The 13492-nt window shown below is 32.8% G+C and overlaps 1 protein-coding gene across 2 annotated transcripts in view; it reads right to left on the bottom strand.

Moving 5' to 3' along the window:
* Positions 1-13492, bottom strand: part of Ppp3ca (protein phosphatase 3 catalytic subunit alpha) — a 308796-nt gene that overhangs the window by 77252 nt on the left and 218052 nt on the right. For both annotated transcript variants that reach the window (XM_076865379.2, XM_076865380.2), the window contains exon 3: positions 2123-2247. In XM_076865379.2, the coding sequence (XP_076721494.1) occupies positions 2123-2247 (125 nt within the window). The remainder of the gene's footprint in view (positions 1-2122; positions 2248-13492) is intronic.

Genomic DNA, 13492 nt, shown 5'->3' with positions numbered 1-13492 from the left:
TTACCCTAATGTGAGATAAAAGTTTTACAAAATTTGTACTCAGTTGCCCTTCCCTGCTGGTTATGTTGATCAAGTAGCCCAAGAACATGACCAAGACTTATGAGGTTAACCTAGGTCTTCTCTGTACTTTGCTCACCTCAATCTCCCTGCCAGCTAAATCTTACTTGTTCTCTGATTCAGTTCCTAGTGAGCTGCATCCCACTATTCTCTCATTTTTCTATATCCTAACAACACTTATTTTCTGTTCCTCCTTTATCATAAAATTTTTAATAACCCATTCAAAGAACTGAACCATGAATGATGACCTATTCTAGGCTTTGGATTCTATATAGATTTTTGTACTTACATATTCCTGTATAGATTTATGCTTGTAGAGATCAAGGATATATGTTACATTTCTCTATATTCTTCCTAGTTCCAATACCATGTATGTATTTTTTTACATATGTACATATATGTGTGTCTATACATATATATTTCTACACCTAATGGTGATGGACATAAAGAGAATTAATGACTTTAGGTTAATCAAATAATCAAGAAACAATTGCTATGATTTTAAAGTAGAAGCTGTTTGAGGGTGGATGTTTTTCAACATTAAATACTTGTTCAGTAAATCAATATGATAATAAAATTTTAAAAACAGAATCATTTTTATATGATTGTGAATATATGATGTTTGTGAGGCCTCCACACAGTTGATGTATTTCTTGGAATAGATGTTTTCTTTTTTAATGTTTTTTAAGGACACATAATGTCATTTAGTATACTCTGATCTTTAAAGCTATATTTATATATCAAACCATTTCTTTCAATAACATCTGTTGAGCTTTTACTGTGTATGAGACACCATCTTAGGGTACTAGGAAGAACAAACATTAAAGAAACGAGGTACTCTTTGCCTTTATTTTTAATGTCATTTCTATTCATGTAAAGCAGATGCAGATGGGACGCTGAAGAAGAACTTCTACTCAAAAGTTATCTGTTTTGTTTTATTTAATCAGTTTGATAAATTACTGTAGTCAGATGACAGGTGCCAAGAAAGACAAAATAGAGCATTCTCACATACGCACACAAATACACATTCCAAGCACAAACCCATATGCACTTTGTTACAATTTACAAAGGTAACACTGTCTCTCAGTTATAAGCCATAAACATGCTAACACATCTCTTGTTTACCAACTTTGATTAGTTCTTTTAATGGGAAATAGAATTATCTACTGTAAATTAAGGTAATTTTTTTTCTCAAATTTGCAAGTGTAAAAATGTACAAAAGGCAAAACCTTACTCCTAATCAGTTTTTTTCACATTAAAAAGCACATGCTGGGGGGCTGGGGTTATGGCTCAGCGGTAGAGTGCTCACCTTGCATGTGCAAGGCCCTGGGTTCAATCCTCAGCACCACATTAAAAAAAAAAAGCACATGGGGGCGTTAACTAAAAGTAGGATTTGTAATGTTCTATCCACTAAGTGTACTAAAATTCCTTTGTTATAGACTAGAAATTTCTATAAGGCAACTACAATTATTGCTCTTATTTCATAAAGATATTATTGGACCATAACTGAATGGCTAAAAAAAAAAAATGACATTTCTTTATTTTTTTGTGGTGCTGGGGATTGAATTCAGGGCCTTGTGCATACCAACTGAGCTATATCCCTAGCCCTTGTGGCATATATACACAGTGGAATATTGCTCAGCAGTAAAAGAGAATAAAATCATGGTATTTGCAGGTAAATGAATGGAGTTAGAGAAGATAATGCTAAGTGAAGTTAGCCAAATCCCAAAATGAAATTCCGAATGTTTTCTCTGATATAAGGAGGCTTGATTCATAGTGGGGTAGGAAGGGGGAGCAGAAGATGAAGAGACGAACTCTAGATAGGGTAGAGAGGTGGGAGGAGAAGGGAGGGGGCATGGAGTTAGAAATGATGGTGGAATGTGATGGACTTTATTATCCAAAGTTCATGTATGATGTCACGAATTGGTGTGAATATACTTTTTATACAACTAGAGATATAAAAAATTTGTGCTCTATATGTGGAATAAGAATTGTAATGCATTCCGCTGTCATATAAATTTAAAATATTAATAATAAAAATAAAAAAGAAATGCCATGGACTTACTTCAATACTGAAGTACCCTCTGTCAACATAGTCCCCCAAGAAGAGGTAGCGAGTGTTGGCAGGAGATCCTCCCACTTCAAAGAGCTTCATCAAATCAAAGAATTGTCCATGGATGTCCCCACAAACTGAAAGATAGAAGTAATATTTATTGTATGGTCATATTGGGTTACGAATCAGAATTTGATCATAAAATTGTAGATCCATAATTAACTTACAGTTAATTTTTAAGCCAAAACATTATTTTGCAAAACAGGAGAATGAGACAGAAAAGCTAAGTACATTGTTCAAGATTCACAAGTTAGTTAGTAGCAATCCTGGCTCTACCATCGAAGTCTACTATTTTATAAATTAACTGGAAAAAATATGTATAATAATAATAATAATAATAACTATTACTGTTATGCATTTAACAATTTTATAGAAACACTGTCAAGAACTTCATTAACATTTTCTAGTTCAATTCAACAATGTCATGGGATATGTTTTCATATGCAATTAAGAGATGGAGAAAGATGTTTGAGAATTTGGCATAATCTGAAAATGAGGTCTGACTGCATAGCCAGTACACACTGCCTCTTAAAGAAAGAAGATCTTGAAATGTATCATAAAATCAATATTTTTTTGAATATAAAATGTAATCAATTACAACATACATTATTTTATGCATAACTAAGAAAAAGCATTAAACTCAAGTTATAAAATAGTATTTTTATAAAATATATCCTACTAACAGATGTTTATATAAAGGCAAATTGTGTATTAGAAAATATTAAAAACAGTACAAAAATTAGTGGGAATTGATACTTCTTTAATTTCTTACCTCTTTTTTTTAATATTTATTTATTTTTCTTTTAGTTTTTGGCGGACACAACATCTTTGTTTGTATGTGGTGCTGAGGATTGAACCCAGGCCACACGCATGCCAGGGGAGCGTGCTACTGCTTGAGCCACATCCCCAGCCCCATAATTTCTTACCTCTTTTAAACACAAATTCTTGAAAGAACATTTAGTCTCTCCTTTTTAAAATCATTTACTCAGGACTTATTATTTCATTTGCTACTTTCAGAGCCTTCAAAAATCAATATTATAATAATATTACAACTGAGAAAACAGTGTACCTTAGAAAGATTATGTAGCTTGGCAATATGACCATTAAAAATGAATGATCCAAATGAAAGGAGGGGAAGGCAGGGGATGTGGGGATAAGAAAGATAGTAGAATCAAACAGACATTATTAATTTATGTACGTATGTGTCTGTATGACCAATGTGATTCTACAATATGTATACTCAGAAAAATGAGAAATTATATCTCATCTATGTATGATATATCAAAGTATATAAGTGCATTCTACTGTCATGTATAGCTAATTAAAACAAATAAAAAATTAAAAAATAATGTATGATCCAGTGCCTAAATTTAGATTTATTTCATTCAAAGCTTTTCTTTTCAACCATCACAGTGTAATATCTTCAATATGTGTATTTATATATATTTGTTATACACATAATATTTTATGTACGAATGATGAACATGATGTGGTGGTTTATGCAACACCAAGAGGCTCATGAAATGAACGTATTAGCAAATAAGAAATCAGGAAGCCAAAGGATGATATCTCAGATACTGTGATCACAAGAAAGTCACTAAAATATTTTAACTTCATTTTTTTGCCTGATAGAAGTTGACAGTAATAAGAATGAATCCAAAGAGTCCATGGTTGAAACAACCATAAAACAATAAATGAAATAAAATGTGCAAATTCCTGTTTTTACCACTTAGGAACAGCTAATAAGGACCACAACTCTCTAAGTCTGCAATAGGTACAGGTGGGCTCTGTTTTTGAGTGTGTTTCTTCAAAATCTTAGTCCACTAAAACATAAGCTGTAACTACTAATGAACCCCTTTTGTGGATAACAATCACATTGCTTCTTCCCTTCCTTGAGCATGAGGTACACTGTAGAAATATCAGAAACATCTTCTCCCCTTTTAAAAATAATATCACAGGGCTGGGGCTGGGGCTGGGGCTCAGTGGTAGAACACTCGCCTAGCACATGCGAGGCACTGGGTTCAGATCCTCAGCACCATATTAAAAATAAATAAAATAAAGATATTGTGTCCAACTACAACTAAAAAAATAATATCACAGGTTAGAAGATTATATTTATAAATCTATACATTTGTTTTCTTCTTAGAGTTGAGCATTTTGCAAATGGATCCTTATCCTGAAGGATAGTGAGGAATACGATATCTTAGATACAATACATCAAGCCTTTTCTTGTCATATCCTGACAGTATAAAGAACATTATGGTTCAAAATGTGCCGGGCATAAATGCCAGTACCCCCTCTGGAGGAGACTTTCATCACTACATTTGGAGTTACAAAAACAAAAAGAAAAAAAAAAAATTAAAACTTAAAGTAATAACAATAAATGTCTATTTTTAAAACTGCATTAGGTTACCTTGTTGTATGATTTTTAAAGAGATAAAACTAAATCTTATTAGCTAACAAATAATAAAATAGCTCATCTGGTTTATTCTTTAAAAGGATAAATTGGTACAGTTTACTTAACAAAAGCACCGATTTCTCTCAAGCTGTGGGAATTTTGATACCAGTTGTGTATGTTTCAAAAATTACAAAAGAAAGAAGATGTTTGGCTGGAAATCTTTTTTTTTTTTCCCCCATGTCCTCCAGTAAGCTAAGAGTGTGAAGGAAGGACCTTCCAGGAAGAAAAGCATGAAGTAGTCACTTTCTCAGACTGCTCTGGCCTGTCTTGCAACTGACCCTCTTCCTACAGTGAATCCCTATAATAGGGATGAGGGCCAATTAAGAGGCAAGGCTCAAAGAAACTATGAAGCCAGGTGACAAGGTGAGACACAGGCTTCAAACATTATTTGTAATATTTATGACGGCTTTTGCCTGAATAATCACATTTTACGCTACTATTAAAATATTCACAAGTGAAAATGGTTCTATCAAAATCTTTGAGGCAGTATGATGTAGTATTTAGACTTGGACTCTGAAACCAGATCATTCAGCTTACAATTCCTGCTGTACCACTTACTAAGTGATCTTTTCTCTAAGCTGCAACATATTTATTTTATAAAATGGGGTGATATTGGGGTCTTACCTTACTAGGCTATCTGTGAGGATTTAATGAGCTAATATAGTAACCAACTTAGAAGGGTTCCTGGAATTTGATAAGAAATGGATAAAGTTTACATCAAGTCGCATTTCCAAAGAGACACATTTAAAATGTTCAGACCTCAGAAAGAATGGTATTCTACTGCTTGTGGTTGGAGGGAATGTGAGATGGAAGGCATTCTCAAGACATTTTAAAGCATCTTCCCTTTCTATACAACCCCCTTGGTATGTGTTGTGTGTGTGGGTGAGTGTGTGTGTGTCTGTCTCTCTCTTTTTATTTTGAATCAGGGATTTAGCCCGTGGTCATTTACCACTGAGTAACATCCACAGTCCTTTTAATTTTTTTGATACAGGGTCTCACTGAGTTGCTTAGGGCCTCACTAAGTTGCTGAGACTGAACTTGAACTTGTGATCACTCCAGTCTTAGCCTCCTGAGTCCCTGGAGTTAAAGGCTCTTTCATTTCAATTGCTGTCCATAGCTGAAAATCCCATGATAATTACTTTTCATTTCTCCAATCAGTGACATAAATACCAGGACATCCATTCAGGTTATAGAATGCAGTTTAGGAATTAAAAGATTTTAGCAATTGACAACATAGCATAATTAGGTAGCCAGAAAAAATAAACAAATAGGTTCTAGACCATGAAAATATTATAATATTATTTTCAGTTGGAATACAGAAGTACGTTATCATTAATATAGTTTTGTCAAATCAGAAAATTGAGCTCTTTTTCTGTCTTATAATAACTTTGTGATAAGAGATCTCAATGATTTACAAGATGACTGCAATTATTGGATCTTGGCTTGATGACATAAAACAGCAAAGAGCAATTAATGCAAACCAGGCATGGAAAACAAATAGCTTACAATCCAGTTACTTGTATAATTGTCATATTATCACAGACTTAACCACAGAACAGCCACAGAGTTCTAAAATCATGCTTTTATAGTAAGAACCACTTTTAATAATGTTCAGCAAAGGAAAATAATTTGCACATATAATTATTTTTAAAAATTGAAGCCCAACTCAAGGAAACAAAAACTCAAAACTTGCCTGAAAAATAAGGATTTTCAAGATCAACTTATGATCATTTTTAAGATAAATCACATTGTTTTGTCTTACACCTTTTTCACATGACTTACCATTATCAGAAATTACCTAGATGACTTATTTTCATGTCTGTTTCTCTCCTGTCTCTTCCCGTTGGAGAACAGCCTCCACTAGGGTGGGTAACTTGCAGTGTTGTTCACTTTACCCCAGGACTACAATGTCTGAGGAGTCCTCCACTGAGCCCAATGTCATGCTTACTTTGAAAACTCATTTAGTAGGAAGTTAGAGATTTTGAGGGGTTCTTGAGATTGCTAGAGATGAGGACAAGTTTGTGGAATTTGCTTTAGTGGAAGCCAGAGGCCTTCAACTTAGAATCTGAGATAGGGGCTATTTTAAGTCTTTCAATTGCAGGAATCAACAATGTACAGTAAGACTGGGAACTAGTGCAGGACGCCCATGCATTTTATGGTAGTTTCCTCACTTGGTTCTACATCAGAATACCCTTGGGCAAGTTTTGAAACTAAAAATTCCTGGGCTCTGAATCAGTATCTCTAAGAATTCATATTTATTACCAAGCTCTTAGATGATTAGTTCGAACGACTAAACACACCTGGACTTTTGAGCATCTGTCAAAGCAGACATAGGTCTCATTCTGCCTTTTTGCGTGGTTCTGCTTATAGGTTAGATGTGGAAGAGATATACATCAGACAGGCAAACTCTTTCCATGCTCATTCCAGGTTAGTGTGAGATCAGGATTTTTACTATTATGCGAAATGATCATAATGAAGTGATTATTTGATAGAGTCTATGGGGGGAGAATTTAACATAAAAAAGGATTACAAATTTTGTTTTTTTGGCAGCATTTTGTTGTAGTTATTGCTTGGACCTTGTGTATTTTAATTATAAGAGACTTATTACAACGTTCTGAAATTTAGGTCATTCTTTGGATATCAAACTTTAGAAAGAAAATGACCACTATACATTGGTACTCAAGAGGATGGAAAGTGAGATCCAGAGGAAAGGCTGCCTGACTTTGTTTTCTATTTACCATGGCCCCACCCTCCATCCTGTAGGGGTACTGAACACAATGATATCCAAAGAACTACAGCATTCCCAGTACCTACTGATGAGGCAAGCTGTCTGCTCCCAGTTGCCCACAAAGCTAAGTTCTACAATCTTCTATTTCATTTAGTTTTGACAGCATCTCTAGGTCAAACAAGTTATTATAAGTTCTGTTATGCCTTCAAAGCAAGCTCACACTTCATCAACATATTCTGGTTTACTACATTCCAATGATTCCCATTATTTGCTTCTCATTCCCAATGAAACACTGCTAGCGGGCAAGGTTCAACAGATATTGTGCATATTTTTTGCAGAAAAGTAAAGAGTCATGACATTTAAAAAATTAACATGGTAAAGACATTGAAATAAAAAGTTTTTTTTTTTTTTTAGCCATTGCTAATTATGTACATTATCAACCTAGGATACCACAAGACAATGGTTATTTTCCCTGAGAGAACTTTTCCCTTTGCCTTTGATAGGAGAAGTAAGAACTAACAAACACACTGAAGAGATGAATCTATTTGAAGAGGAGGTGGCAAAGTGGTCAGTAATATCTTGGTGCATCCCCTGGGTGACTCAGTGGTTCTGAGTATGGCTAATCTAACATACTATATATACTGAATGGGGCATGGGTAGCCAGCACCCTGCAATGCTTTTACACTCTCTCTTCCAATCAGGAAATACACACATACTGCCTAAATACTCAACTGCTAACTATGACTTAAGCAATCATTACTTTGGCATAATTGTCTTTTATATGGCTTTCCTTATTCCATAATTCCTGGATCAGTTTAAATAAAACTTTACTGGAAACAATTTCACACTGGAATGAGGTGAACAACTTTTGACTTAAGTGAATTTATCTTTTGAATTTTGAAGCATGAAACATAAAAATAACAATCAGAAAATATGGGTTTTTATTTCTTACAGAAGGCAAAAGTCTCCTGCCCCCCATATCATTGGTAGAAAGCTAGTTTTAAAGCTTTGAAATCATTCGCTCAAGGGGGTTCACATATAAACAGAAACACAGACATAAACATGTCTGTGTATGTGTTTGTAATATAGCTACTCACCACAAATGAGGATTTAGAGATTAGTGTACTTATCAGGGAGGCATTAATCAGAATTTCAGAACTTTTACAGACTACAGCAAAATAGTGCTAAAGAAAAACAGGAAACAGCGAGGGAGTAACAAGGGGGATCTGGAAGTCAGCTAAGTAAGCTCTTGTGATATACAATGAATCACAGGACAAGTCTAAGAGTCTCTAAAACCAGCCACTATGAAGTAGAGAAAATAATGACTAGCTTGTTGAAGACAAAGAGACCCTTAAGAAGAGGATCTCAGGCAAAGGAGGAATGAGAAGTTGGAATGCTAACCATACCTAGGACAAAATGTTTGCCTTGCATATCCTGACCAGAGAATTATGTATGGTCATTGAGAAGAAATGATCAATACCAGAATGTGAATTATATTATATGTGTCCTAGGTATACTAACTTAATAAATATACAAATGAGAATATCTATAGTATAACAATATTTTTCAAAGAATTCTACTGCTTCTGTGTTCCTATTGGCAATTAAATTATTCGAATAGAAAATATAAGCCAAAATACAGAGGGTTAAGGACCCTACAATGAGGTCCCAGTAAAATTGCTACATACTTGATAACTTGAAAAGGTCTCCGATAACACTGTTATCCTGAATAGAAGGGAATAAAAACTAAAATGTGAAATATATGCTTTCATATGAAAGCATTCACAATAACGTGTACTCAGTGTACAGACTTACATATTTGGTCCTGTTTACTTGCCTATATGAAAGAAAATCTACCAGAGAACAGCATTAATTTAACTTGTTTTTGACAATAAGCAAAAATTTTATGATGTCATATAATTCCAGAAAATTGTTAAAAAGAAAAAAGAAATTGAAAAAAAGAAAGCCCCCAAAGTATCAAACAACAAAAAATAAATTATACATAAAAATAGATTTTTAATGGACCAGCATTTAAAAATTGCTTGGCAAGATGGTATCAGAACCATGACTTAGAATTCAACTGCTTTTAATTTTTGACTCATTATTTATTTTTCTGTAAAGACCTTTTAGTTCCTCCAAAATACTGGTTTTATCATCTTGGAAGTCTTGCATGAAGTAGAATAACTTCCTGTACAAGTTATTCCAGTTCATACTAAACTAAGAGATCACAGATTTTCCTTTAGAAAAGACATTCCTGAGTTGCTAAGGAATTTTTACTATTGAGTTTCACCCCACATTTAGCTTCATTGACTTTAACCCCATATTTTTTCCCTAATAGTCACATATTCCCTGGATAATAAAATCCTTAATGTCGAGGAACTAACATTATGTCTATTTCTCAGCATAAGGGGATCAGCCTATTGAATCTATTGGTTTGATTTTTGAATACTCTATCCTACTATAACTTTTTCTTTACTCAAATCTGCAATTTTTCAGGGAGAGATTCTGTGTGCAGATATTGTGTTGGAGGTTAACCACAGAGGGTACTAAAGTACCCTTCCATTTCCTCCTGCTGGCAATCCCCCTCAAGCAGCCTTCAGGGTATGATAAATTCAAGTACAAACCACGGAACCAGTATGTGCAGTTCATTAACAGAATGTGTGACTTCTAAAGTCAAGTAATTACTGAGATAAAGGTTACACAGGAATCATATTATAGTTTGTTATAACCAGAAGTCTCCATCAACTGTATACTAAAACAGAACAAAAGAATAAGGTTTTAATTCACTAAAGAAGTGTACTTCAAAATGATTACTATTTTCCCATAATAAATGTCATTTTTCAGTTGTTAAAACATGTACTAGATAAATTCTTAAATAGGTCACTTGGGTTTGATGATGTAGGAAAATATTGAAAAGTATTCAAATTAAATTAAAATGTACTAAAAATAATTTTAAGAATAAGGCTATAAAATCAAATATATAATATTAGCATCAGTTCAGATCAGTAATAATTTTAAATCTCATCATTTGTGTATTTACAAATCTGTTTAACAAAAATAAATAAATTATCTATTAGCCAGCGTTAATAAGAAATAATACAGGGTAATCAAAAAATGACTGGAATATACTATAGATTACAATAGATAATAACAATTTACAACAATCTGGTACTAAATACTTCATTATTACCTTAAATATCAGTTTGTAACCATAATTATAAAGAAAGAAATTAGGATAGTCTGTATTTTTTTAATTATTTCATAAAAGGAGCAAGAATTTACAATACCATGGTTACTACCACAGTGTAGTCTAATCAATGGAAAGCAAATTATTGAAACTTATGTTTATGTTATTTTTTTCTTAGAGTTAAGTATTCTTGCTCTTGAGATTGTTTTTGTAGTTAACTTTTCCTTCATAGACTGGATAAATTAGATTTTATTCACCAGAGGAACTTGATTTATTGAACAATAATGCATTTGTTTCAACTGTTATCACTATTTTTCCATTTAAGCAAAAACACATTATAATAAAGATGCATAATTATTACAGGTTCAAATGCCATTGTGGAATTATATAAGTCACATTTTGGTTGTGGTAAATAATAATAAATAAATATGGACAATGCTAATACATTATTTATAATTAAATTTGTTCATCATTCTCCATTTATCTAAATTCGACCATTCCTAAAAACTACTGGTTATTTCATAAGTAGATTTATTTATATTATGCTGATCACTAAACTTGTGATTGTCATCTTTAATGAAGAGCCTTTGATGAACATTATGAGTTGATACAATTTTAACCAAACATACATCAATTTGCTAGTATGTAGAAGCTACTTAAGTTTCAGATCCCTAAAAACACCCACCAGGACCCTAAAGAAGATCTCATTCCTGCTATGAGATATGAGGTGTGTATCTACATTTTAGTGTTCTGAATTTGGGCCTTTCAAGGCTATATTTCTAAGGTCTTGTTTGTTTGGCAATCGTATTCTCTCAGTTCTAGCTTTTTGCTTTGTCCCAGGTGTGTTATGTCATCTGGGGGAGAGTCAGTATGGATGTAATAGTTAAGAACAGGGACTCAGATGCTGGATAGTCTGGTCCTCCAAACTAAGCTCCAGCACCCAACCAGCCCAGTGACCATGGAGAAGTTAGCCAACTTCTCTGAATTTGTTTTCTCTTTTGTTAACATAAATAGGAAAACAGCACCTTTCTCCAAGAATTAAAGCTAAACCAATTAATATCAGTTAAGTACTTAAAATACACTTGACTCATAGGAAATGTTATAACAAAGTTTTGCTATCATCCATCTCCCTCTTAGCTCAGAAATTTTTGCAACATTTGCATAAATCAGTTTTTTTTGTTTTGCATGTATATTCCTCTTGTTTTGCCTTAAACAATAAGCTGTAGTTTCTCTCTTAATTAATTTCCTATTCATTCTTGCTGAAGCAGCTGTCACTATCTAAGGAATGCTTGGGCTCTTCCAATTTGCTTTCCCCAACCCTCTCCTTTGCATATTCACGCTTTATTCTTTTTTAGTACATTTTTTAGGCTTGGACCATCTTGCTGTGTAAATTAGCACTTGTGTAACTGGGACAATATATTTATTCTTCGTAGGAGGCCCTCAACTGCTTTGTCTATAAGGGGCCTCATAACAAAACTTATGTTATAGAATTTTTTGTAAAAAAATAAAATAAGGGAGAAAAAGTTTTAGTGCATGCCCCGCAGTGGTACAATATGAAATGTTAGATGTAGCAGTCATCTCACGGATTATCTGCCTAAGAAAGATTTTAAATATTCTGCAAGCTTTAGATACAGGAGCTATAAATCCATACTCAATGTAGCCATAAGGAGAACACATAAAATTTGTTCTGTTTTGGATTGTTTGCTTTACTTTTTATCCTAACATATGCTATTATATGTATTAAAAACTGTTAAGGCTAAAATCAAATGGACTAGGTCTTATGCTCTATAATTTCCATTTTCTAGGAGTAAATATTTCCAAATGGCTTTAGTGATATTACCCATCTTTTAGTGGGTGGCCCATGATGAGATTCCAGTTAGTCTCATTTTCTTTTCTAGCAAACCTCATTAACAAGACCACTCTGGTTCATGACTGTGTAATGGTAGAAATGTTCTAAAAGCTGGAAGTAACATAGTAAGTAGAAGAAATGTAAGACATTTCACCAAAAAATAAATAAATGAATGAATAAATAAAATACATTTCTTAAATTTCTGGAAAACTCCATTAAGAAAAATCTTCTAAGATAAAAATAATCTCTTTTTCTTTTCATGACACTCCTCAATTTTGACAATTTAAATAACTACATTGTTTTTAGTATTTTAAAAACTCAAGGCAAGTAAGTTAATGATATTAAATCTAAAGATCACATATACATTATTAATTTGGAAATTATAGACAGTGGGAATATTAGTCAAAGGTGACTTTAGCTAAAGGTGACTTTCAAGCAGTCAGTTCTTTATGCCTACTTGTATATAAGCAAAGCTAGTAAGTGCTATGCTAAAACTTGTAAGTCCTAATAAGATGCAAGATTAAAGTGATTATAGCTACCACTTCTTCAGTAAAAATGTATAGGCTTCCTTGTCATATGTAGCATTTAGAAATTGAATTCTTAATTCTGAATTGACAAGTTATTTAAAGTATATGACATTATATCCCATAAATATGTATAATTATTAGGAATCAATTTAAAAATAATAATAAATAAATTAAATAGGCAATAAAAAACATGAACAACTTGGACGTGTTAGAACATATTAATCTGAAAAGTAGTTAGAGAAAAGTATTACCTTAAAAACTGAATCTGACAAAAATAATAACTTGTTTCTTAATTCTAATTTTCTTTAATCTTTTATTTCCTTTTCTAAATCCTAATAAAATATCTGAAAATAAAAAGAATAAATCATTGAAACATGAAACTTCTGGGCACTGGTTCACAGTTAGAAATTATAGATTCAAGCCTTGGGTCTTTTGTTAGTCTTTGGTGGGCAAGTCATTTCTTTGAGTGTTTGTCATCCATCCAATTTCTTAATAGAGGCATCATACACACACACACACTTTTAAAATAATTGTTAAATTATAAATATAGTTAATTTTAGTAATTTTTTAAAAA

This window comes from Callospermophilus lateralis, chromosome 8 (assembly GCF_048772815.1).
Source record: "Callospermophilus lateralis isolate mCalLat2 chromosome 8, mCalLat2.hap1, whole genome shotgun sequence".
NCBI classification, from domain to species: Eukaryota; Metazoa; Chordata; class Mammalia; order Rodentia; family Sciuridae; genus Callospermophilus; species Callospermophilus lateralis.
This window is presented reverse-complemented; position numbering and strand designations above follow the sequence as displayed.